This window comes from Peromyscus eremicus, unplaced genomic scaffold (assembly GCF_949786415.1).
Source record: "Peromyscus eremicus unplaced genomic scaffold, PerEre_H2_v1 PerEre#2#chrX_unloc_4, whole genome shotgun sequence".
Lineage (NCBI taxonomy): Eukaryota > Metazoa > Chordata > Mammalia > Rodentia > Cricetidae > Peromyscus > Peromyscus eremicus.
In genome coordinates this window covers 1,125,119-1,151,335 of record NW_026734291.1, presented here as the reverse complement: position 1 = coordinate 1,151,335, position 26,217 = coordinate 1,125,119, and the positions used below count along the sequence as shown (strand labels likewise).

The following is a 26,217-nucleotide window of genomic DNA, read 5'->3' as shown; positions in this document are numbered from 1 at the left end:
ACTCTGAGCTCTTTCTGCAGTGCAGCATCTGAATTACAAAGAGTCGGCAGGTAGGCCTCATTGCTGCTGGCTGAACAGCAAGCGAGCCCAGAGGTTAGAAGTTTTGCTGTCTGTTTGCTTAATTTTGGTTCAAATGTTTTTTATTTCTTTCCCTCAGAATGGGAATAATTCAATATTTAGGATCCCTTCATGGGAAATGTTTTTCTGTTTTTCCCTTATGGTGGGAATAACTCATTAGGTAGTCCCTTCATGGAAGTAAGAGAAAGTTTAAACGTGAGTGCGCTTGTGCGGGGCATGCAACCAGCATGGCAGTAAAGATGTGTGTGAGATAGCCCAGAGCAGCAGGTGGGAGGCTTAGCCACAAGGCTGATGAGGGGAACAGACTCTCGGGCAGGCAAACAAGCAAAGGCCAGGAGAGGGACTAGCACTAAAAGTTTAAACGGGCCCAACTTCTGGTGAAAAATGGTTTCGGTCAGACATGGAATACTAAGTCAATGCTGTTGAATTTCCAGGGATATTAATTATTCATTGTATAAAGGATGTTCTGTTCTTTTGATTGTCTTAATAAATGTTTGGATTCTCATGGTAGATAAACTAAGGAACAGAATTCATAATTGTGAACTATATATTAGGTATGCTCTTGTCTGTTGATCATTACTGAAAATTTGGCTCTGCAATTTAAGTTGCTTTCTAGAAATTCTTGGTTTAATTCTATAGAAATATAATACCTGAAATGGATTGGGTTGTTAGCTTATTAAATAATGTTGCTAAGATAAACCCATAAATAATAATCTCTTACTGATAAAGAGGTTACAAAATTATTTTTCCAGTAAATAAAATACAAGTAAATTGTTTGGTCCACATTGTTAATATTTGGCAATTTACATTAATGTTACTTGGAATCTATAAAAAAGGATCCTCTTTTTAAGATTTTATAAAAATACTCAGAAGTATTACCTAAAGTTACCTCTTAATCCTGTAGAGATTGTATTTAATGCTTTTATAATTGGTATATGTAAAAAGGACCATGAAAATAGAAGCTGGTGATAAAATTGCTCGATTAATATTGCTTTTATATTTTAATTGCAAAATGGCACCTATATGTAGAACTGGAGGCTTTGAAAGTATAGGAAAAGGGGTGTTTTGGCAAACAGTTATCAATGATAAACAGCCTAAATTAAAAATAAAATTATATGGGATTGAGATTAAAAGATTACTGGATTCTGGTGCTGGACATATCTATAACTTCACAAGAATCCTGAGATCCCAACTGGCCTCTAGAAGAAGTCAGGAAAATGGCGGCTATTACAAGATCTTAGAGCTATAAATAATACCATGCTTCTCATGGGAGCAACACAGCCTGGTTTGCCTGCCCCATGGCAATTTCTAAACATTGGCATTTAATTGTGATTGATTCATATGGATGATATTTTATTGGCTGCTAAAGATAAAAAACTTGTTTTTGATGCCTTTTCTAAATTACAAGAGGTTTTTAGCCTGGCTAATTTACAGATTGCCCCAGAAAAGGTACAGGTATCTTTTCCCTATCATTATTTAGGTCATGAATATTTTGTTTTTCTCATTCACCTACTGGAGCGTTTTGGCAAACAGGTTCTATTCTATGGGTACATTCCCCAGCTTCTCCAGCAAAAAACATCACTCCTTATCCACAGGCTATTGCTCAGATTATATTTAAGGGAATCAAGATCAGTGTTTAAACTTTCGGTAAGGAGCCAGATATTGTGGTGACCCCATACACCCAGTATCAAATAGCATGGTTGCAAGCTAATGATAATGATTGGACCATATTGACATGCTCCATGCAGGGTCGGTTTGATACTACCCCTCCAATGATGTGTGTCATTTTTTAAAATTGCATCCTGTTATATTTCCCAAAATAGTACAGATGACTCCTATTCCTCAGGCCCATGTAGTATTTACTGATGGCACTTCACATGGTTTTGCTGTGGTGGTTTCTGGTAACATAGTAAAGAGAATGAAAGTCCATGGCACTTCTGCCCAGATGGCAGAGGTACAGGCGCTGTTGCTTGCTTTACAGATGTTTTCTGATGAGAGTGTAAATATTTATACTGATAGTCAATATGTGGCACATGCCATTATGCCTTTGGAGACAACAGCCTACATACCATCCATTTCTCCCATTCATGAATATTTATTGCAAGTGCAAGGACTCATATGGTCCACTCACATAACCTTTATGTGGGCCATATTAGAGCTCACACTCAATTGCCTGGACCTCTAAGTGAAGGTAATCAGAGGGCTGACGCCATTACTCGTATGGCTGTCACATTAGTTTGTTCTGCCTTTGATAAGGCTACTCAGTTGCATCAACGTTATCATCTTAATGCTGGATCTCTTCATCATCATACAGGCATAACCCGGGAACAAGCCATCCAGATAGTTAAATCATGTCCTATTTGTGTTGAATTTTTACCTGTTCCTCATTTGGGAGTTAATCCCCGAGGACTTTTACCTAATCATGTGTGGCAGATGGGCGTCACACACGTGCCTTCCTTTGAAAAATTACAATATGTCCATATGTCTATTGATACATATTCTTCTCTAATTTTTGCTTCTGCCCATTCAGGGGAAATGGTTAAGGATGTAAAGAATCATTGCCTTCATGCTTTTGCTTACATGGGCGTGCCAAAATGCATAAAGACTGATAATAGTCCCGCCTACAGCAGTACGGGATTTTCAAAATTCTGCCAAGACTTTTCTATTGTTAATAAGACTGGTATTCCTTATAATCCTCAAGGACAGGCTATAGTAGAACGCTGCCATCGTACCTTAAAAACATATATTTCTAAAGTAAAAAGGGGGGAGCTAGGGGCTCACCTCTCCTCTCCACATTCTATTCTTTCCCTTGTTTTATATATTTTAAATTTTTTATCGGTGGATTCTGCTGGAGTATCCGCTGCAGATAAGCACTGGAGGGCTCCTGTTGCAAATCATCCTCTGGTGCGATGGAAGGATCTTTCTACTGGCACTTAGAGGGGACCCGATCCGGTGTTGGTGTGGGCCCGGGGATCTGTTTGTATCTTTCCACAGGACAATGAAGTTCCTCTTCGGGTTCCTGAGCACTGTGTGCGCCCTGTGGCTGCTGCTGAATCCCGACATGGCAGAGACCTATTGGGCCTTCATAAAAAACTCTCCCCTTCTGATGCCAATGGGGATTGAGAGCCCAATACGGCCAGCCTTGGCAAACATTATTGTAAGCCTAGGAAGTGTAGCCATGTGGTTGGATTCTTCAGAAGGTAATGTATGGTAACTTTTTTCAAAAGTGTTAAGAATGTGTCACACCTTGGAGATTAAGGATAACCCCGAAGGTCAATGACCTTCATTTGTTAACAGTAACATGCCAGCTAAGCCTTTTCACATTTTGCAACCCTCTTCAAGCTGGTGTAGTACCTACTTTTCAGGAATGGCTCTGTGCAACATCTATTGGCCTCCTGAAATTCATCTAGCCTCTTTTGAAGACACCTTAAAATTTGTGAGCTTGAATGTAGCCATTTATGAGACCATTAGTTCTGCTCCTTGTTTGCTGTTTTTGTTTTTGTTTTCTTTATGGTTCTTAGTTGTTCTTTTGCAGACCTGCCAGCCTAAGTAGTGCTGGGATCAAGAAAAATGGGCCTTGGTGGTTCGTGTTCCTGGAGCTGCGTCCATGCCAGTGGACCATGGCAGTTAGACACAGATGATGCTAACACGCTCCAGAAGAGACTGACATCACTGTTGCCGTTGTTGCTGTTATAGCGGTGGTGGCCACTGCTGCTACTATTTCTGGGATGGCTATTTCATAATTAGGTTCTACAGCTAGCACAATGGAGACCCTGGCAGCAAAAGTAGCTACCACAGTTAGTTAATCTTTTATTTTATTGGGCATGATAAACTTAATTCTACATTTATACATTTAAATTGGCTTTAAAAGTTGTAAAAATTATTTAAACTCAAGTTCCATTTGTTTATGGGATACCACTTTACAAGGACTCCAATATTTGCAGTAAGGCTCGTTTAAGAAGGGAATGGCTCAATTGCCTTTAGCCTCCTGGCTATGGGTGGGTTAGGACTACTGTTGGTCTTTTCTGTGTCGCACAGATTTCAAGCCCAGCGCCACTTTGAGATCTTTGGCAACAGTTTACTCTACAGCTCATGTGGTTGATCCTGTATGATAATGAGTATTCAGAGACAGGTAATGCTTGGGGGGCGCTCACCAACCTAAGACAGAGCACTTGCGGGGCCTGGGCAGGTGTCTCCATGACGGGTAAGGTGACCTGCTGACGTCCCACGCAACCTAAGTCAGAAGCTCATTTTTTAGTAAAAAGGGGGGACCTGTAGGGCCCTGGTCTCCTCCCATATTGAGTAAAGCCGTTGCCTGCTTGCCGACCTTGACCAGATGTCCTCCCTATGCTAATTCCCTGCCGGTATCCACCCTCCTGAATGCTTTAGGGAAGTTCCTTGTTTGTGTATCCTGCATATTGGGCGTTAACAGCTTAGATACAAGAATGTAGAACATTCAGTAGCAAACTTCTGCCCTCCGGGGATCCACCATTGTGCTGTAAGCCTGTATTTAAGGTTTCCTCCCTCTTTCAATAAACGGCATTTGGCATTTGGCATTCTGCTGAGGCAAATGGCCCGCTGTCTCTTGTCCCTTATTTTTTAATCCACAGACCCTCGCTCGGACATAGTGAACGGGTGACAGTAACGCGGGCATTACTGTTACAAATGGAGGTCCCACCGAGATTCTACCAAGACGTTACCGAGATCCGAGAAAGAAGGGACAAGCTGATGGACACCCGAAAGGTAAGGCTGGCCAGCAATTTAAAGAAAAAAAGAAAAGATAAGGGTGAATTGAAATGGGTGCAGCTAGCTCACAGTCAGTTGATTGGACTGTTGAAGCAGGAAGGCACCGAAGTTAAGAAAGGGCAAGACAGCTAAAGATTTTAAATAAAAAAGGAAATCTTCCCAAAAGAGAAGAGGGAAGGAAAGGAAATTTCCCGTTAGAAAAGGGAGAAAAAATTTTAATCAAGAAAAAAGGATTTTCCCGGTAAAAAAGGGGAAAAATTTTGAAACTAGGCCTAAAGATTGGGGCCCTGTAGAGGAAGGATGAACAAGAAAAAAGCCTCTTCCCAGTGGTAATGGAGGAAGAAAAGACTTTTTCCAATTGTAGAGTTTTCAGGATAGCTGAAACTCTGAGCTCTTTCTGCAGTGCAGCATCTGAATTACAAAGAGTCGGCAGGTAGGCCTCATTGCTGCTGGCTGAACAGCAAGCGAGCCCAGAGGTTAGAAGTTTTGCTGTCTGTTTGCTTAATTTTGGTTCAAATGTTTTTTATTTCTTTCCCTCAGAATGGGAATAATTCAATATTTAGGATCCCTTCATGGGAAATGTTTTTCTGTTTTTCCCTTATGGTGGGAATAACTCATTAGGTAGTCCCTTCATGGAAGTAAGAGAAAGTTTAAACGTGAGTGCGCTTGTGCGGGGCATGCGACCAGCATGGCAGTAAAGATGTGTGTGAGATAGCCCAGAGCAGCAGGTGGGAGGCTTAGCCACAAGGCTGATGAGGGGAACAGACTCTCGGGCAGGCAAACAAGCAAAGGCCAGGAGAGGGACTAGCACTAAAAGTTTAAACGGGCCCAACTTCTGGTGAAAAATGGTTTCGGTCAGACATGGAATACTAAGTCAATGCTGTTGAATTTCCAGGGATATTAATTATTCATTGTATAAAGGATGTTCTGTTCTTTTGATTGTCTTAATAAATGTTTGGATTCTCATGGTAGATAAACTAAGGAACAGAATTCATAATTGTGAACTATATATTAGGTATGCTCTTGTCTGTTGATCATTACTGAAAATTTGGCTCTGCAATTTAAGTTGCTTTCTAGAAATTCTTGGTTTAATTCTATAGAAATATAATACCTGAAATGGATTGGGTTGTTAGCTTATTAAATAATGTTGCTAAGATAAACCCATAAATAATAATCTCTTACTGATAAAGAGGTTACAAAATTATTTTTCCAGTAAATAAAATACAAGTAAATTGTTTGGTCCACATTGTTAATATTTGGCAATTTACATTAATGTTACTTGGAATCTATAAAAAAGGATCCTCTTTTTAAGATTTTATAAAAATACTCAGAAGTATTACCTAAAGTTACCTCTTAATCCTGTAGAGATTGTATTTAATGCTTTTATAATTGGTATATGTAAAAAGGACCATGAAAATAGAAGCTGGTGATAAAATTGCTCGATTAATATTGCTTTTATATTTTAATTGCAAAATGGCACCTATATGTAGAACTGGAGGCTTTGAAAGTATAGGAAAAGGGGTGTTTTGGCAAACAGTTATCAATGATAAACAGCCTAAATTAAAAATAAAATTATATGGGATTGAGATTAAAAGATTACTGGATTCTGGTGCTGGACATATCTATAACTTCACAAGAATCCTGAGATCCCAACTGGCCTCTAGAAGAAGTCAGGAAAATGGCGGCTATTACAAGATCTTAGAGCTATAAATAATACCATGCTTCTCATGGGAGCAACACAGCCTGGTTTGCCTGCCCCATGGCAATTTCTAAACATTGGCATTTAATTGTGATTGACTCATATGGATGATATTTTATTGGCTGCTAAAGATAAAAAACTTGTTTTTGATGCCTTTTCTAAATTACAAGAGGTTTTTAGCCTGGCTAATTTACAGATTGCCCCAGAAAAGGTACAGGTATCTTTTCCCTATCATTATTTAGGTCATGAATATTTTGTTTTTCTCATTCACCTACTGGAGCGTTTTGGCAAACAGGTTCTATTCTATGGGTACATTCCCCAGCTTCTCCAGCAAAAAACATCACTCCTTATCCACAGGCTATTGCTCAGATTATATTTAAGGGAATCAAGATCAGTGTTTAAACTTTCGGTAAGGAGCCAGATATTGTGGTGACCCCATACACCCAGTCTCAAATAGCATGGTTGCAAGCTAATGATAATGATTGGACCATATTGACATGCTCCATGCAGGGTCGGTTTGATACTACCCCTCCAATGATGTGTGTCATTTTTTTTAAATTGCATCCTGTTATATTTCCCAAAATAGTACAGATGACTCCTATTCCTCAGGCCCGTGTAGTATTTACTGATGGCACTTCACATGGTTTTGCTGTGGTGGTTTCTGGTAACATAGTAAAGAGAATGAAAGTCCATGGCACTTCTGCCCAGATGGCAGAGGTACAGGCGCTGTTGCTTGCTTTACAGATGTTTTCTGATGAGAGTGTAAATATTTATACTGATAGTCAATATGTGGCACATGCCATTATGCCTTTGGAGACAACAGCCTACATACCATCCATTTCTCCCATTCATGAATATTTATTGCAAGTGCAAGGACTCATATGGTCCACTCACATAACCTTTATGTGGGCCATATTAGAGCTCACACTCAATTGCCTGGACCTCTAAGTGAAGGTAATCAGAGGGCTGACGCCATTACTCGTATGGCTGTCACATTAGTTTGTTCTGCCTTTGATAAGGCTACTCAGTTGCATCAACGTTATCATCTTAATGCTGGATCTCTTCATCATCATACAGGCATAACCCGGGAACAAGCCATCCAGATAGTTAAATCATGTCCTATTTGTGTTGAATTTTTACCTGTTCCTCATTTGGGAGTTAATCCCCGAGGACTTTTACCTAATCATGTGTGGCAGATGGGCGTCACACACGTGCCTTCCTTTGAAAAATTACAATATGTCCATATGTCTATTGATACATATTCTTCTCTAATTTTTGCTTCTGCCCATTCAGGGGAAATGGTTAAGGATGTAAAGAATCATTGCCTTCATGCTTTTGCTTACATGGGCGTGCCAAAATGCATAAAGACTGATAATAGTCCCGCCTACAGCAGTACGGGATTTTCAAAATTCTGCCAAGACTTTTCTATTGTTAATAAGACTGGTATTCCTTATAATCCTCAAGGACAGGCTATAGTAGAACGCTGCCATCGTACCTTAAAAACATATATTTCTAAAGTAAAAAGGGGGGAGCTAGGGGCTCACCTCTCCTCTCCACATTCTATTCTTTCCCTTGTTTTATATATTTTAAATTTTTTATCGGTGGATTCTGCTGGAGTATCCGCTGCAGATAAGCACTGGAGGGCTCCTGTTGCAAATCATCCTCTGGTGCGATGGAAGGATCTTTCTACTGGCACTTAGAGGGGACCCGATCCGGTGTTGGTGTGGGCCCGGGGATCTGTTTGTGTCTTTCCACAGGACAATGAAGTTCCTCTTCGGGTTCCTGAGCACTGTGTGCGCCCTGTGGCTGCTGCTGAATCCCGACATGGCAGAGACCTATTGGGCCTTCATAAAAAACTCTCCCCTTCTGATGCCAATGGGGATTGAGAGCCCAATACGGCCAGCCTTGGCAAACATTATTGTAAGCCTAGGAAGTGTAGCCATGTGGTTGGATTCTTCAGAAGGTAATGTATGGTAACTTTTTTCAAAAGTGTTAAGAATGTGTCACACCTTGGAGATTAAGGATAACCCCGAAGGTCAATGACCTTCATTTGTTAACAGTAACATGCCAGCTAAGCCTTTTCACATTTTGCAACCCTCTTCAAGCTGGTGTAGTACCTACTTTTCAGGAATGGCTCTGTGCAACATCTATTGGCCTCCTGAAATTCATCTAGCCTCTTTTGAAGACACCTTAAAATTTGTGAGCTTGAATGTAGCCATTTATGAGACCATTAGTTCTGCTCCTTGTTTGCTGTTTTTGTTTTTGTTTTCTTTATGGTTCTTAGTTGTTCTTTTGCAGACCTGCCAGCCTAAGTAGTGCTGGGATCAAGAAAAATGGGCCTTGGTGGTTCGTGTTCCTGGAGCTGCGTCCATGCCAGTGGACCATGGCAGTTAGACACAGATGATGCTAACACGCTCCAGAAGAGACTGACATCACTGTTGCCGTTGTTGCTGTTATAGCGGTGGTGGCCACTGCTGCTACTATTTCTGGGATGGCTATTTCATAATTAGGTTCTACAGCTAGCACAATGGAGACCCTGGCAGCAAAAGTAGCTACCACAGTTAGTTAATCTTTTATTTTATTGGGCATGATAAACTTAATTCTACATTTATACATTTAAATTGGCTTTAAAAGTTGTAAAAATTATTTAAACTCAAGTTCCATTTGTTTATGGGATACCACTTTACAAGGACTCCAATATTTGCAGTAAGGCTCGTTTAAGAAGGGAATGGCTCAATTGCCTTTAGCCTCCTGGCTATGGGTGGGTTAGGACTACTGTTGGTCTTTTCTGTGTCGCACAGATTTCAAGCCCAGCGCCACTTTGAGATCTTTGGCAACAGTTTACTCTACAGCTCATGTGGTTGATCCTGTATGATAATGAGTATTCAGAGACAGGTAATGCTTGGGGGGCGCTCACCAACCTAAGACAGAGCACTTGCGGGGCCTGGGCAGGTGTCTCCATGACGGGTAAGGTGACCTGCTGACGTCCCACGCAACCTAAGTCAGAAGCTCATTTTTTAGTAAAAAGGGGGGACCTGTAGGGCCCTGGTCTCCTCCCATATTGAGTAAAGCCGTTGCCTGCTTGCCGACCTTGACCAGATGTCCTCCCTATGCTAATTCCCTGCCGGTATCCACCCTCCTGAATGCTTTAGGGAAGTTCCTTGTTTGTGTATCCTGCATATTGGGCGTTAACAGCTTAGATACAAGAATGTAGAACATTCAGTAGCAAACTTCTGCCCTCCGGGGATCCACCATTGTGCTGTAAGCCTGTATTTAAGGTTTCCTCCCTCTTTCAATAAACGGCATTTGGCATTTGGCATTCTGCTGAGGCAAATGGCCCGCTGTCTCTTGTCCCTTATTTTTTAATCCACAGACCCTCGCTCGGACATAGTGAACGGGTGACAGTAACGCGGGCATTACTGTTACAAATGGAGGTCCCACCGAGATTCTACCAAGACGTTACCGAGATCCGAGAAAGAAGGGACAAGCTGATGGACACCCGAAAGGTAAGGCTGGCCAGCAATTTAAAGAAAAAAAGAAAAGATAAGGGTGAATTGAAATGGGTGCAGCTAGCTCACAGTCAGTTGATTGGACTGTTGAAGCAGGAAGGCACCGAAGTTAAGAAAGGGCAAGACAGCTAAAGATTTTAAATAAAAAAGGAAATCTTCCCAAAAGAGAAGAGGGAAGGAAAGGAAATTTCCCGTTAGAAAAGGGAGAAAAAATTTTAATCAAGAAAAAAGGATTTTCCCGGTAAAAAAGGGGAAAAATTTTGAAACTAGGCCTAAAGATTGGGGCCCTGTAGAGGAAGGATGAACAAGAAAAAAGCCTCTTCCCAGTGGTAATGGAGGAAGAAAAGACTTTTTCCAATTGTAGAGTTTTCAGGATAGCTGAAACTCTGAGCTCTTTCTGCAGTGCAGCATCTGAATTACAAAGAGTCGGCAGGTAGGCCTCATTGCTGCTGGCTGAACAGCAAGCGAGCCCAGAGGTTAGAAGTTTTGCTGTCTGTTTGCTTAATTTTGGTTCAAATGTTTTTTATTTCTTTCCCTCAGAATGGGAATAATTCAATATTTAGGATCCCTTCATGGGAAATGTTTTTCTGTTTTTCCCTTATGGTGGGAATAACTCATTAGGTAGTCCCTTCATGGAAGTAAGAGAAAGTTTAAACGTGAGTGCGCTTGTGCGGGGCATGCGACCAGCATGGCAGTAAAGATGTGTGTGAGATAGCCCAGAGCAGCAGGTGGGAGGCTTAGCCACAAGGCTGATGAGGGGAACAGACTCTCGGGCAGGCAAACAAGCAAAGGCCAGGAGAGGGACTAGCACTAAAAGTTTAAACGGGCCCAACTTCTGGTGAAAAATGGTTTCGGTCAGACATGGAATACTAAGTCAATGCTGTTGAATTTCCAGGGATATTAATTATTCATTGTATAAAGGATGTTCTGTTCTTTTGATTGTCTTAATAAATGTTTGGATTCTCATGGTAGATAAACTAAGGAACAGAATTCATAATTGTGAACTATATATTAGGTATGCTCTTGTCTGTTGATCATTACTGAAAATTTGGCTCTGCAATTTAAGTTGCTTTCTAGAAATTCTTGGTTTAATTCTATAGAAATATAATACCTGAAATGGATTGGGTTGTTAGCTTATTAAATAATGTTGCTAAGATAAACCCATAAATAATAATCTCTTACTGATAAAGAGGTTACAAAATTATTTTTCCAGTAAATAAAATACAAGTAAATTGTTTGGTCCACATTGTTAATATTTGGCAATTTACATTAATGTTACTTGGAATCTATAAAAAAGGATCCTCTTTTTAAGATTTTATAAAAATACTCAGAAGTATTACCTAAAGTTACCTCTTAATCCTGTAGAGATTGTATTTAATGCTTTTATAATTGGTATATGTAAAAAGGACCATGAAAATAGAAGCTGGTGATAAAATTGCTCGATTAATATTGCTTTTATATTTTAATTGCAAAATGGCACCTATATGTAGAACTGGAGGCTTTGAAAGTATAGGAAAAGGGGTGTTTTGGCAAACAGTTATCAATGATAAACAGCCTAAATTAAAAATAAAATTATATGGGATTGAGATTAAAAGATTACTGGATTCTGGTGCTGGACATATCTATAACTTCACAAGAATCCTGAGATCCCAACTGGCCTCTAGAAGAAGTCAGGAAAATGGCGGCTATTACAAGATCTTAGAGCTATAAATAATACCATGCTTCTCATGGGAGCAACACAGCCTGGTTTGCCTGCCCCATGGCAATTTCTAAACATTGGCATTTAATTGTGATTGACTCATATGGATGATATTTTATTGGCTGCTAAAGATAAAAAACTTGTTTTTGATGCCTTTTCTAAATTACAAGAGGTTTTTAGCCTGGCTAATTTACAGATTGCCCCAGAAAAGGTACAGGTATCTTTTCCCTATCATTATTTAGGTCATGAATATTTTGTTTTTCTCATTCACCTACTGGAGCGTTTTGGCAAACAGGTTCTATTCTATGGGTACATTCCCCAGCTTCTCCAGCAAAAAACATCACTCCTTATCCACAGGCTATTGCTCAGATTATATTTAAGGGAATCAAGATCAGTGTTTAAACTTTCGGTAAGGAGCCAGATATTGTGGTGACCCCATACACCCAGTCTCAAATAGCATGGTTGCAAGCTAATGATAATGATTGGACCATATTGACATGCTCCATGCAGGGTCGGTTTGATACTACCCCTCCAATGATGTGTGTCATTTTTTTAAATTGCATCCTGTTATATTTCCCAAAATAGTACAGATGACTCCTATTCCTCAGGCCCGTGTAGTATTTACTGATGGCACTTCACATGGTTTTGCTGTGGTGGTTTCTGGTAACATAGTAAAGAGAATGAAAGTCCATGGCACTTCTGCCCAGATGGCAGAGGTACAGGCGCTGTTGCTTGCTTTACAGATGTTTTCTGATGAGAGTGTAAATATTTATACTGATAGTCAATATGTGGCACATGCCATTATGCCTTTGGAGACAACAGCCTACATACCATCCATTTCTCCCATTCATGAATATTTATTGCAAGTGCAAGGACTCATATGGTCCACTCACATAACCTTTATGTGGGCCATATTAGAGCTCACACTCAATTGCCTGGACCTCTAAGTGAAGGTAATCAGAGGGCTGACGCCATTACTCGTATGGCTGTCACATTAGTTTGTTCTGCCTTTGATAAGGCTACTCAGTTGCATCAACGTTATCATCTTAATGCTGGATCTCTTCATCATCATACAGGCATAACCCGGGAACAAGCCATCCAGATAGTTAAATCATGTCCTATTTGTGTTGAATTTTTACCTGTTCCTCATTTGGGAGTTAATCCCCGAGGACTTTTACCTAATCATGTGTGGCAGATGGGCGTCACACACGTGCCTTCCTTTGAAAAATTACAATATGTCCATATGTCTATTGATACATATTCTTCTCTAATTTTTGCTTCTGCCCATTCAGGGGAAATGGTTAAGGATGTAAAGAATCATTGCCTTCATGCTTTTGCTTACATGGGCGTGCCAAAATGCATAAAGACTGATAATAGTCCCGCCTACAGCAGTACGGGATTTTCAAAATTCTGCCAAGACTTTTCTATTGTTAATAAGACTGGTATTCCTTATAATCCTCAAGGACAGGCTATAGTAGAACGCTGCCATCGTACCTTAAAAACATATATTTCTAAAGTAAAAAGGGGGGAGCTAGGGGCTCACCTCTCCTCTCCACATTCTATTCTTTCCCTTGTTTTATATATTTTAAATTTTTTATCGGTGGATTCTGCTGGAGTATCCGCTGCAGATAAGCACTGGAGGGCTCCTGTTGCAAATCATCCTCTGGTGCGATGGAAGGATCTTTCTACTGGCACTTAGAGGGGACCCGATCCGGTGTTGGTGTGGGCCCGGGGATCTGTTTGTATCTTTCCACAGGACAATGAAGTTCCTCTTCGGGTTCCTGAGCACTGTGTGCGCCCTGTGGCTGCTGCTGAATCCCGACATGGCAGAGACCTATTGGGCCTTCATAAAAAACTCTCCCCTTCTGATGCCAATGGGGATTGAGAGCCCAATACGGCCAGCCTTGGCAAACATTATTGTAAGCCTAGGAAGTGTAGCCATGTGGTTGGATTCTTCAGAAGGTAATGTATGGTAACTTTTTTCAAAAGTGTTAAGAATGTGTCACACCTTGGAGATTAAGGATAACCCCGAAGGTCAATGACCTTCATTTGTTAACAGTAACATGCCAGCTAAGCCTTTTCACATTTTGCAACCCTCTTCAAGCTGGTGTAGTACCTACTTTTCAGGAATGGCTCTGTGCAACATCTATTGGCCTCCTGAAATTCATCTAGCCTCTTTTGAAGACACCTTAAAATTTGTGAGCTTGAATGTAGCCATTTATGAGACCATTAGTTCTGCTCCTTGTTTGCTGTTTTTGTTTTTGTTTTCTTTATGGTTCTTAGTTGTTCTTTTGCAGACCTGCCAGCCTAAGTAGTGCTGGGATCAAGAAAAATGGGCCTTGGTGGTTCGTGTTCCTGGAGCTGCGTCCATGCCAGTGGACCATGGCAGTTAGACACAGATGATGCTAACACGCTCCAGAAGAGACTGACATCACTGTTGCCGTTGTTGCTGTTATAGCGGTGGTGGCCACTGCTGCTACTATTTCTGGGATGGCTATTTCATAATTAGGTTCTACAGCTAGCACAATGGAGACCCTGGCAGCAAAAGTAGCTACCACAGTTAGTTAATCTTTTATTTTATTGGGCATGATAAACTTAATTCTACATTTATACATTTAAATTGGCTTTAAAAGTTGTAAAAATTATTTAAACTCAAGTTCCATTTGTTTATGGGATACCACTTTACAAGGACTCCAATATTTGCAGTAAGGCTCGTTTAAGAAGGGAATGGCTCAATTGCCTTTAGCCTCCTGGCTATGGGTGGGTTAGGACTACTGTTGGTCTTTTCTGTGTCGCACAGATTTCAAGCCCAGCGCCACTTTGAGATCTTTGGCAACAGTTTACTCTACAGCTCATGTGGTTGATCCTGTATGATAATGAGTATTCAGAGACAGGTAATGCTTGGGGGGCGCTCACCAACCTAAGACAGAGCACTTGCGGGGCCTGGGCAGGTGTCTCCATGACGGGTAAGGTGACCTGCTGACGTCCCACGCAACCTAAGTCAGAAGCTCATTTTTTAGTAAAAAGGGGGGACCTGTAGGGCCCTGGTCTCCTCCCATATTGAGTAAAGCCGTTGCCTGCTTGCCGACCTTGACCAGATGTCCTCCCTATGCTAATTCCCTGCCGGTATCCACCCTCCTGAATGCTTTAGGGAAGTTCCTTGTTTGTGTATCCTGCATATTGGGCGTTAACAGCTTAGATACAAGAATGTAGAACATTCAGTAGCAAACTTCTGCCCTCCGGGGATCCACCATTGTGCTGTAAGCCTGTATTTAAGGTTTCCTCCCTCTTTCAATAAACGGCATTTGGCATTTGGCATTCTGCTGAGGCAAATGGCCCGCTGTCTCTTGTCCCTTATTTTTTAATCCACAGACCCTCGCTCGGACATAGTGAACGGGTGACAGTAACGCGGGCATTACTGTTACAAATGGAGGTCCCACCGAGATTCTACCAAGACGTTACCGAGATCCGAGAAAGAAGGGACAAGCTGATGGACACCCGAAAGGTAAGGCTGGCCAGCAATTTAAAGAAAAAAAGAAAAGATAAGGGTGAATTGAAATGGGTGCAGCTAGCTCACAGTCAGTTGATTGGACTGTTGAAGCAGGAAGGCACCGAAGTTAAGAAAGGGCAAGACAGCTAAAGATTTTAAATAAAAAAGGAAATCTTCCCAAAAGAGAAGAGGGAAGGAAAGGAAATTTCCCGTTAGAAAAGGGAGAAAAAATTTTAATCAAGAAAAAAGGATTTTCCCGGTAAAAAAGGGGAAAAATTTTGAAACTAGGCCTAAAGATTGGGGCCCTGTAGAGGAAGGATGAACAAGAAAAAAGCCTCTTCCCAGTGGTAATGGAGGAAGAAAAGACTTTTTCCAATTGTAGAGTTTTCAGGATAGCTGAAACTCTGAGCTCTTTCTGCAGTGCAGCATCTGAATTACAAAGAGTCGGCAGGTAGGCCTCATTGCTGCTGGCTGAACAGCAAGCGAGCCCAGAGGTTAGAAGTTTTGCTGTCTGTTTGCTTAATTTTGGTTCAAATGTTTTTTATTTCTTTCCCTCAGAATGGGAATAATTCAATATTTAGGATCCCTTCATGGGAAATGTTTTTCTGTTTTTCCCTTATGGTGGGAATAACTCATTAGGTAGTCCCTTCATGGAAGTAAGAGAAAGTTTAAACGTGAGTGCGCTTGTGCGGGGCATGCGACCAGCATGGCAGTAAAGATGTGTGTGAGATAGCCCAGAGCAGCAGGTGGGAGGCTTAGCCACAAGGCTGATGAGGGGAACAGACTCTCGGGCAGGCAAACAAGCAAAGGCCAGGAGAGGGACTAGCACTAAAAGTTTAAACGGGCCCAACTTCTGGTGAAAAATGGTTTCGGTCAGACATGGAATACTAAGTCAATGCTGTTGAATTTCCAGGGATATTAATTATTCATTGTATAAAGGATGTTCTGTTCTTTTGATTGTCTTAATAAATGTTTGGATTCTCATGGTAGATAAACTAAGGAACAGAATTCATAATTGTGAACTATATATTAGGTATGCTCTTGTCTGTTGATCATTACTGAAAATTTGGCTCTGCAATTTAAGTTGCTTTCTAGAAATTCTTGGTTTAATTCTATAGAAATATAATACCTGAAATGGATTGGGTTGTTAGCTTATTAAATAATGTTGCTAAGATAAACCCATAAATAATAATCTCTTACTGATAAAGAGGTTACAAAATTATTTTTCCAGTAAATAAAATACAAGTAAATTGTTTGGTCCACATTGTTAATATTTGGCAATTTACATTAATGTTACTTGGAATCTATAAAAAAGGATCCTCTTTTTAAGATTTTATAAAAATACTCAGAAGTATTACCTAAAGTTACCTCTTAATCCTGTAGAGATTGTATTTAATGCTTTTATAATTGGTATATGTAAAAAGGACCATGAAAATAGAAGCTGGTGATAAAATTGCTCGATTAATATTGCTTTTATATTTTAATTGCAAAATGGCACCTATATGTAGAACTGGAGGCTTTGAAAGTATAGGAAAAGGGGTGTTTTGGCAAACAGTTATCAATGATAAACAGCCTAAATTAAAAATAAAATTATATGGGATTGAGATTAAAAGATTACTGGATTCTGGTGCTGGACATATCTATAACTTCACAAGAATCCTGAGATCCCAACTGGCCTCTAGAAGAAGTCAGGAAAATGGCGGCTATTACAAGATCTTAGAGCTATAAATAATACCATGCTTCTCATGGGAGCAACACAGCCTGGTTTGCCTGCCCCATGGCAATTTCTAAACATTGGCATTTAATTGTGATTGACTCATATGGATGATATTTTATTGGCTGCTAAAGATAAAAAACTTGTTTTTGATGCCTTTTCTAAATTACAAGAGGTTTTTAGCCTGGCTAATTTACAGATTGCCCCAGAAAAGGTACAGGTATCTTTTCCCTATCATTATTTAGGTCATGAATATTTTGTTTTTCTCATTCACCTACTGGAGCGTTTTGGCAAACAGGTTCTATTCTATGGGTACATTCCCCAGCTTCTCCAGCAAAAAACATCACTCCTTATCCACAGGCTATTGCTCAGATTATATTTAAGGGAATCAAGATCAGTGTTTAAACTTTCGGTAAGGAGCCAGATATTGTGGTGACCCCATACACCCAGTCTCAAATAGCATGGTTGCAAGCTAATGATAATGATTGGACCATATTGACATGCTCCATGCAGGGTCGGTTTGATACTACCCCTCCAATGATGTGTGTCATTTTTTTAAATTGCATCCTGTTATATTTCCCAAAATAGTACAGATGACTCCTATTCCTCAGGCCCGTGTAGTATTTACTGATGGCACTTCACATGGTTTTGCTGTGGTGGTTTCTGGTAACATAGTAAAGAGAATGAAAGTCCATGGCACTTCTGCCCAGATGGCAGAGGTACAGGCGCTGTTGCTTGCTTTACAGATGTTTTCTGATGAGAGTGTAAATATTTATACTGATAGTCAATATGTGGCACATGCCATTATGCCTTTGGAGACAACAGCCTACATACCATCCATTTCTCCCATTCATGAATATTTATTGCAAGTGCAAGGACTCATATGGTCCACTCACATAACCTTTATGTGGGCCATATTAGAGCTCACACTCAATTGCCTGGACCTCTAAGTGAAGGTAATCAGAGGGCTGACGCCATTACTCGTATGGCTGTCACATTAGTTTGTTCTGCCTTTGATAAGGCTACTCAGTTGCATCAACGTTATCATCTTAATGCTGGATCTCTTCATCATCATACAGGCATAACCCGGGAACAAGCCATCCAGATAGTTAAATCATGTCCTATTTGTGTTGAATTTTTACCTGTTCCTCATTTGGGAGTTAATCCCCGAGGACTTTTACCTAATCATGTGTGGCAGATGGGCGTCACACACGTGCCTTCCTTTGAAAAATTACAATATGTCCATATGTCTATTGATACATATTCTTCTCTAATTTTTGCTTCTGCCCATTCAGGGGAAATGGTTAAGGATGTAAAGAATCATTGCCTTCATGCTTTTGCTTACATGGGCGTGCCAAAATGCATAAAGACTGATAATAGTCCCGCCTACAGCAGTACGGGATTTTCAAAATTCTGCCAAGACTTTTCTATTGTTAATAAGACTGGTATTCCTTATAATCCTCAAGGACAGGCTATAGTAGAACGCTGCCATCGTACCTTAAAAACATATATTTCTAAAGTAAAAAGGGGGGAGCTAGGGGCTCACCTCTCCTCTCCACATTCTATTCTTTCCCTTGTTTTATATATTTTAAATTTTTTATCGGTGGATTCTGCTGGAGTATCCGCTGCAGATAAGCACTGGAGGGCTCCTGTTGCAAATCATCCTCTGGTGCGATGGAAGGATCTTTCTACTGGCACTTAGAGGGGACCCGATCCGGTGTTGGTGTGGGCCCGGGGATCTGTTTGTGTCTTTCCACAGGACAATGAAGTTCCTCTTCGGGTTCCTGAGCACTGTGTGCGCCCTGTGGCTGCTGCTGAATCCCGACATGGCAGAGACCTATTGGGCCTTCATAAAAAACTCTCCCCTTCTGATGCCAATGGGGATTGAGAGCCCAATACGGCCAGCCTTGGCAAACATTATTGTAAGCCTAGGAAGTGTAGCCATGTGGTTGGATTCTTCAGAAGGTAATGTATGGTAACTTTTTTCAAAAGTGTTAAGAATGTGTCACACCTTGGAGATTAAGGATAACCCCGAAGGTCAATGACCTTCATTTGTTAACAGTAACATGCCAGCTAAGCCTTTTCACATTTTGCAACCCTCTTCAAGCTGGTGTAGTACCTACTTTTCAGGAATGGCTCTGTGCAACATCTATTGGCCTCCTGAAATTCATCTAGCCTCTTTTGAAGACACCTTAAAATTTGTGAGCTTGAATGTAGCCATTTATGAGACCATTAGTTCTGCTCCTTGTTTGCTGTTTTTGTTTTTGTTTTCTTTATGGTTCTTAGTTGTTCTTTTGCAGACCTGCCAGCCTAAGTAGTGCTGGGATCAAGAAAAATGGGCCTTGGTGGTTCGTGTTCCTGGAGCTGCGTCCATGCCAGTGGACCATGGCAGTTAGACACAGATGATGCTAACACGCTCCAGAAGAGACTGACATCACTGTTGCCGTTGTTGCTGTTATAGCGGTGGTGGCCACTGCTGCTACTATTTCTGGGATGGCTATTTCATAATTAGGTTCTACAGCTAGCACAATGGAGACCCTGGCAGCAAAAGTAGCTACCACAGTTAGTTAATCTTTTATTTTATTGGGCATGATAAACTTAATTCTACATTTATACATTTAAATTGGCTTTAAAAGTTGTAAAAATTATTTAAACTCAAGTTCCATTTGTTTATGGGATACCACTTTACAAGGACTCCAATATTTGCAGTAAGGCTCGTTTAAGAAGGGAATGGCTCAATTGCCTTTAGCCTCCTGGCTATGGGTGGGTTAGGACTACTGTTGGTCTTTTCTGTGTCGCACAGATTTCAAGCCCAGCGCCACTTTGAGATCTTTGGCAACAGTTTACTCTACAGCTCATGTGGTTGATCCTGTATGATAATGAGTATTCAGAGACAGGTAATACTTGGGGGGCGCTCACCAACCTAAGACAGAGCACTTGCGGGGCCTGGGCAGGTGTCTCCATGACGGGTAAGGTGACCTGCTGACGTCCCACGCAACCTAAGTCAGAAGCTCATTTTTTAGTAAAAAGGGGGGACCTGTAGGGCCCTGGTCTCCTCCCATATTGAGTAAAGCCGTTGCCTGCTTGCCGACCTTGACCAGATGTCCTCCCTATGCTAATTCCCTGCCGGTATCCACCCACCTGAATGCTTTAGGGAAGTTCCTTGTTTGTGTATCCTGCATATTGGGCGTTAACAGCTTAGATACAAGAATGTAGAACATTCAGTAGCAAACTTCTGCCCTCCGGGGATCCACCATTGTGCTGTAAGCCTGTATTTAAGGTTTCCTCCCTCTTTCAATAAACGGCATTTGGCATTTGGCATTCTGCTGAGGCAAATGACCCGCTGTCTCTTGTCCCTTATTTTTTAATCCACAGACCCTCGCTTGGACATAGTGAACGGGTGACAGTAACGCGGGCGTTACTGTTACACTACTGAGCAGAGAAATACAATGACATCATGAGGTTTGCAGACAAATGGATGGATCTAGAAAAAATCATCCTGAGTGAGGTATCCCAGACTCAGAAAGACAAACATGGTATGTACTCACTCATAACAGAATACTAGATGTGGAACAAGGATGACTGGACTGCTACTCACATCACCAGGCAGGCTACCTGGAAAACAGGACCCCAAGAAAGACACAGAGATCGCCCAATGACAGAGAAATGGAATGAGATCTACATGAACAGCCTGGACATGAGTGGGGGTAGTGAAGGGCGAGGGTCGAGGGAAAGAGAGCTTGGGTGAGTGGGAGATCCCAGTTGGATCAACAACAGAGAGGGAGAACAAGGAATAGGAGACCATGGTAAATGAAGACCACATGAGAATAGGAAGAAACAAAGTGCTAGAGAGGCCCACAGAAATCCACAAAGATACCCCCACAACAGACTGCTGGCAATGGTCGAGAGGCAACTCCATTTTTTAAGACAGATTTCCTGAAGTTTTTTTTCCATCTCTTAAGCAGTCATTTCTTTTTGAATGCCTGTTTCCTTGTCTCCCTATTAGATTTGCAAAGAAATCACTCATTTTGTTTGTTCAAAAGGGAAAGAATTGTTTAATTTCCCATAAGTTTCTTCATACATAAAACAAAGTTTGGTGTATAAACTACTTTCTCTTGCTTTAAGGATTTGAAAGTGGCTTGTTTGCTCTTGTAGGTAGCTTTTTGCAATCTTCTACATGTCGGCTTTTTGTCATCCAACTACTGTAAAAACTTTGCACAGCTATTAGGGTAAATAAGGCATTTTCTCAAGGAGCCGGTAAAGCCAAAAAGCAGCATAGCTCCAAGTTTTGTATTCTTACAGTCTTTCCTTGGACCTACATTCAAGAAACTCTAGACAATTTTTGTCCTTCTTATTCTTTTTGTTTGTTTGCTTGTTTGTTTTTTCGGTTTTTCTGTGTAGCTTTGCGCCTTTCCTGAATCTCGATCTGTTGACCAGGCTGACCTCGAACTCATAAAGATCCGCCTGCCTCTGCCTCCCTAGTGCTGGGATTAAAGGCGTTGGCCACCACTGCCCAGCCTTTCTTATTCTTTTAAAAGTTGTATTTTAAGTTTACTATGAATCTCTTTTCAAGCTGAAAAGTTTTTCCAATGTTGCATCTTTAGCGGAAAAACTACCTTTCCTAAAATGCATTCCTCATTCGATTACTGTTATGAACTAGCTTATGGACTCCACTTCCCACACTTCTTTTCAGGTCTAAAAGTCAACTTTTGGTTCTCTTTTACCAGACTTGATCTCAAAGTTTTTGCCCATGAGATTTCAACCAAGCTTTTTGCATTTTTAATTATGGGATATTTGAAGATTTCCATTCTCTCCTCAGCTTGCTTTAACAGGTGCCTCTCCATCAGACATGAGCCCCGCATTAGAACCACATCTGCATCCTTAGCTTGCACTGAGGCAGGCATTCCTTTTCCCAACTTCCCTCAGAGCTTGTGTTTGCCTTAGCCAGTCAGTGAAAAACAGAAGCGTTAACAACAGAGCTTTTCCACAGCTCCTTCAGAGAGATTTTCTTCCATGGATCGATCTTTATCTCATTTTGCTTTTTCTTTCCCCCACAGATGCAGAGCTTCAGATATCTCAGGCTGTGGCTCTGTTCCTCTGCTAGCTGCCTCTGGAGGTAGGGGCTTTTTTTCTCCCCCTGAATCTGCCTCAAACTCAAGCAGCTTTGTGGGGAGGAATCTGTCCTTTTTCCATTTTGTCAGAGAGACATTCTCCCTGACAGTTCCCAGTTTGGTCTCAGTTTATCCCCTCTGACATGGATCCTCTCCTTACCTTGTGCCATGTTATAGTCCCCATCAGGATGGTTGGAAGGAAAATAAGCATTGATGGTCACTGGATCAGTGGTGGGAGCTTCTGTGGGACCTGGAACCAATTTCAGGGTAGCCTCCAGGATTCTATTCCTCGCCTCAGTGGTGAACAGAATGTTTAGAAGCTGACCACAATCATCATAAGTGGCCTGGTTGGGAAAAAAACAGTTTCTAAAAGATTAATTAAATCCTGGGGTTTTTGGAAAATGGGGCATTCTGTGTGGTGGCTACTGGTTGCAAATGGCCAATAATGATAGGGTTAGCTCCTGTCAGCATCCACAGGTCTGGTACATCTAAGTGGTAGGGCCACCGTTGTGTCTGGCTGCAGGGTGGCCCCTTTTTGGCTTTGGGTTGCTTAAGCTGGCCCCTGTAAAGGTGGTTCTGGTTGGGGATATGGATTGCGTGGGGGATGGATGGGGTGAGATGGATTGAGCAGAGAAAGTAGGATGGAGGGAAAAGTTAGATTCCTCCCTTCTTCCTTAAATGACTTGGAGCTTTGGGTCACCTTCTTTGGGTCTCATGGGAAGCTGTTGTTATGAGAAATCAACTTTACATCCTTCCAATGAGCTAGGGTCAGGTCAAGTAGGGATGAAGGAGTATTTCCCATGGCTCAACCTGGTACATGTACAGATGAAGATGAACAGAAATGTGACACACAGCAGTTATCAACAAGACAGACAAAACAGAACAACTAGGGCCCACAGCAGAGTTCAACAGCAGCTGACAGATGGTCCAGGCAGACAGGCATCTGGAGATCGTGCCTTGATTATGCCAAAGACTGTACAGATGGGGTGGAGACAAGTCAACAGAGTCTCCTGATCCCCAGAATTCTTGGATATACAGATGCGACCCTTGTGGGTCCCTGGCAAAGTATCCTCAGACTTGAGAACCCTGCCCAGACAAGGACAGGGGACATCTCTCAACTCATCCAGGTTTGCTGATACTGTGCATCCACTAAAGTGGAACTTCTCAGAAATGGACAGCTGCTGGCAGCAATCAGAAATCAAAAAGAGAAACAGAAAACAGAAACAACAAACAGGCAAGACGCACAGACAAACGCATCCGACCAGCTGGTATAAAGGTTCGGGATTCAGGGCCTCTGGAGAGATTTTCCTCCCAAAATCCAGATGAGTCCCCAAATGTTGGGCTCTGGGCACAAGACCCCCGAGAAGACCACCAGAGACACAAACTCACCAAAATGCAAAAGCAAAATTTATTGGAGCAGTTCAAGCAGCGCATCAGGGACCTCATCAAGTGCCCTGATGCAGTAGAGGCTAGAGTAGGTGCCCACCCCTCTGCAAGCTCAGTTTTTAAAGGCAAAAATCACAAGTTTACATCAGTTAGGAGTGCTAGTATGGGTACAATATTGATTGTCTCAAGTTTTAGGGGCTTTTCAAAATATCTATGTTACCTTACTTTGCAGTTTTGATGGGATTTTTGTCAAACTTTGTAGACTATCTCTGGCATTGGGGCATTCTGTGGTTAATTGTTAACTGATAGTCCTACAAACATTTAACATTTTTAACAGTGAGGAAGGACCCATGTTCCATGATGCTTTCTAATGGGGATCAATTGCCCATTACATAAAATCAAAGAAAGGGGCACAAAGAAACAGGGTGGAATTTCTGCCCTGCCAAAAGTAATGTTTAAAGTAGAATTTCTATGAAAGACATACTGTGAGATATACTAAGATGAAGTATTTAAATGTGATACAACCTTCCAAATGGTATTTGTTAGTCATAGGTGGTGTGAAATTATCCTAACAGGAGTGTTTTGTTCCTTTTATTCTTCCATTTTATGACTAGATTCAGAGAGTCTATTCCATCATTTCTCTTTGCTAGCTACTGACTTTACAGTGAACCTGCAATGCCCTTCTGTTATGCTCACACCAGCTAAAAATCACTTCTCTGGGAGCTGATGCAATATTACCTCCTATGGTTATATAGTACATTTTTTGAACAAATGAACTAATAGAGAACTGACTGGCAAAGAATACTTATATTTAGGCCAATTTCATAAACAATCGAAATGTTTCTACAAGGAAAATTTATGTGGTTGCAGTTGAAGTGTCTTCATTAATGATCAAAAGTATTAAACTAGGTGCTGGGATGCCATATTTAGGTGTTAGTAGATATAGCATTTGCAAGTGAATCCAAATGAAGCATTTTAACTGTTTAAAATAAACTTAAATGAGAATCTAATGATTCGTCTCACTGAAAATCTGTGAAATGTTGGGATTTTAGAATGAAACCTGGAAGCTAAAGGGAATACCTCATTGGAGACATTGGTGGTGCATCACTGGGCCTTGGCTATAGGCAAGTATATTACTTACCCAGGGTGAGAAATACTTTCACCTGGGACTACCCCTGAGAGTCCATCCACTATTTCAAATACATGTGTCAGTTATGTTTTATTTAACAATCTCAGGGAAATGGAATGTGAGGAAGGGTCAGTACAACTTTTTACAGCTGTGTTTAGACTAATTAAAATGTCTATGCACATTATAAAGCAAAGCACTGAAGCCACATACCCAGGCTGTACAGATTTCTATGATCTGCTGGAATAATGGACCCTCTCAATGCAGGGAAGGAGAAGCTAAGTTTTAATCTGTTGTAAACATTTATGTTTTTTGCATCCCTGCTGTGGCACAAGTCACTGATTTGGGACTTTTTTTAAAATTTCTTTTGGTTCTCTGAGTATGGAATCATGGAATGCAGGTACTGCTGCCTTTGCACATGGAAGAGTATCAGAAAGGTGAAACTTTAAGATAAATTTTATAACAAGATCCAAAAAAAAGGGGAAGGACAGATGGCATGTTCTCAGGTAAATGTAGGCACAAGGATGGGACAGGTTGATGACATTACAAACATAAGTGCTTCATTTGCAGAGTTCTCAAACTTCACTATAGTTCCTTACTGTGGAAAACCATATTTTTGTGTTTTATTATATTTTAATATAAATTCTTTATTATAACTGTCATTTCTGTTCTACATCCTGCTTTCCACTCTTTTCCACCTTTTATTTTCCAATATGACTTACCTACATCAGCTTATGACCTAAAATATTTACAAATTTTCTGATATTAGAGGTGAATGTTGAAACTCAATTCCTATTGAGGACAACTTCAGACATTATACATCACTGGGAAAAGGTGCATATTTCATGAAGTGTTTAGATGTTGCAACTTTGATCTCATGAAAAGCTACAACATCCTTCCTCTTAATATATAACATTTAAAAAATGCAGATTGATTACTGAAAAAAAGTTCTTTAGTTAAATACTCTTTTCTGGGGAAAAAAAGGACTCAAACCATTGTAACAAAGAAAATTTTCATTTTTCACTCCAGAGTCTGTTGACATACAAGGACGTGGCCATCAATTTCTCTGAGGAAGAATGGGAATGCCTGGGCACATGTCAGAGGGATTTGTACAGAGAGGTCATGTTGGAGAACTACAGCAACCTGGTTTCTGTAGGTGAGAATAAATTCTTTCATGATTGCTGCTTAGTTCTAGGAATGTCTAGCAACTTGTATTAGTATTTTGAATTGTTTCCTATCAGAGAATCTTAGCTCCCAATTATTTCTAGATATTGGTGAGTGTGATATTTACTGCAATTTTTCTTATTCTAAATAAGAAAATTTTAATTTGACAGAATACTTCCTTCGATACCTTATGTCATTTTTTTTGCAGTCACTCAGTAGCAATAAAGTGAATACAGTTTGATTCCAACAGTTTTATTTTTGTAATGGTTAATTTAAGGAAAGTTGAATGTATAAAAATTTAAAATTGTGTATTTCTTAAAAGCCTACAACACCTGTTAAGTATGGACTAATAAGACTTCACTTATGAGTCTTTCCTTATGTTACTTCATATCCACTGAGTAGATGCCTGTGTTAGAACCCCATTCTTTTCCACATCATGTAAATAAATTTTCATATGTCTCTTCTAATTCACAGGTCTTTCTGTATCAAAACCAG

General features: G+C 40.8%; 1 protein-coding gene across 5 annotated transcripts in view; it reads right to left on the bottom strand.

The window, feature by feature from the left end:
• LOC131901160 (uncharacterized) overlaps positions 1–26,217 on the bottom strand; it is a 77,780-nt gene that overhangs the window by 36,717 nt on the left and 14,846 nt on the right. For 4 of the 5 annotated variants that reach the window (XM_059252403.1, XM_059252404.1, XM_059252405.1 and 1 more), the window contains exon 2: positions 22,207–22,390. The exons of the other annotated variant lie outside the window; for it this stretch is intronic. In XM_059252403.1, the coding sequence (XP_059108386.1) occupies positions 22,207–22,390 (184 nt within the window). The remainder of the gene's footprint in view (positions 1–22,206; positions 22,391–26,217) is intronic. 5 annotated transcript variants of the gene reach the window in all.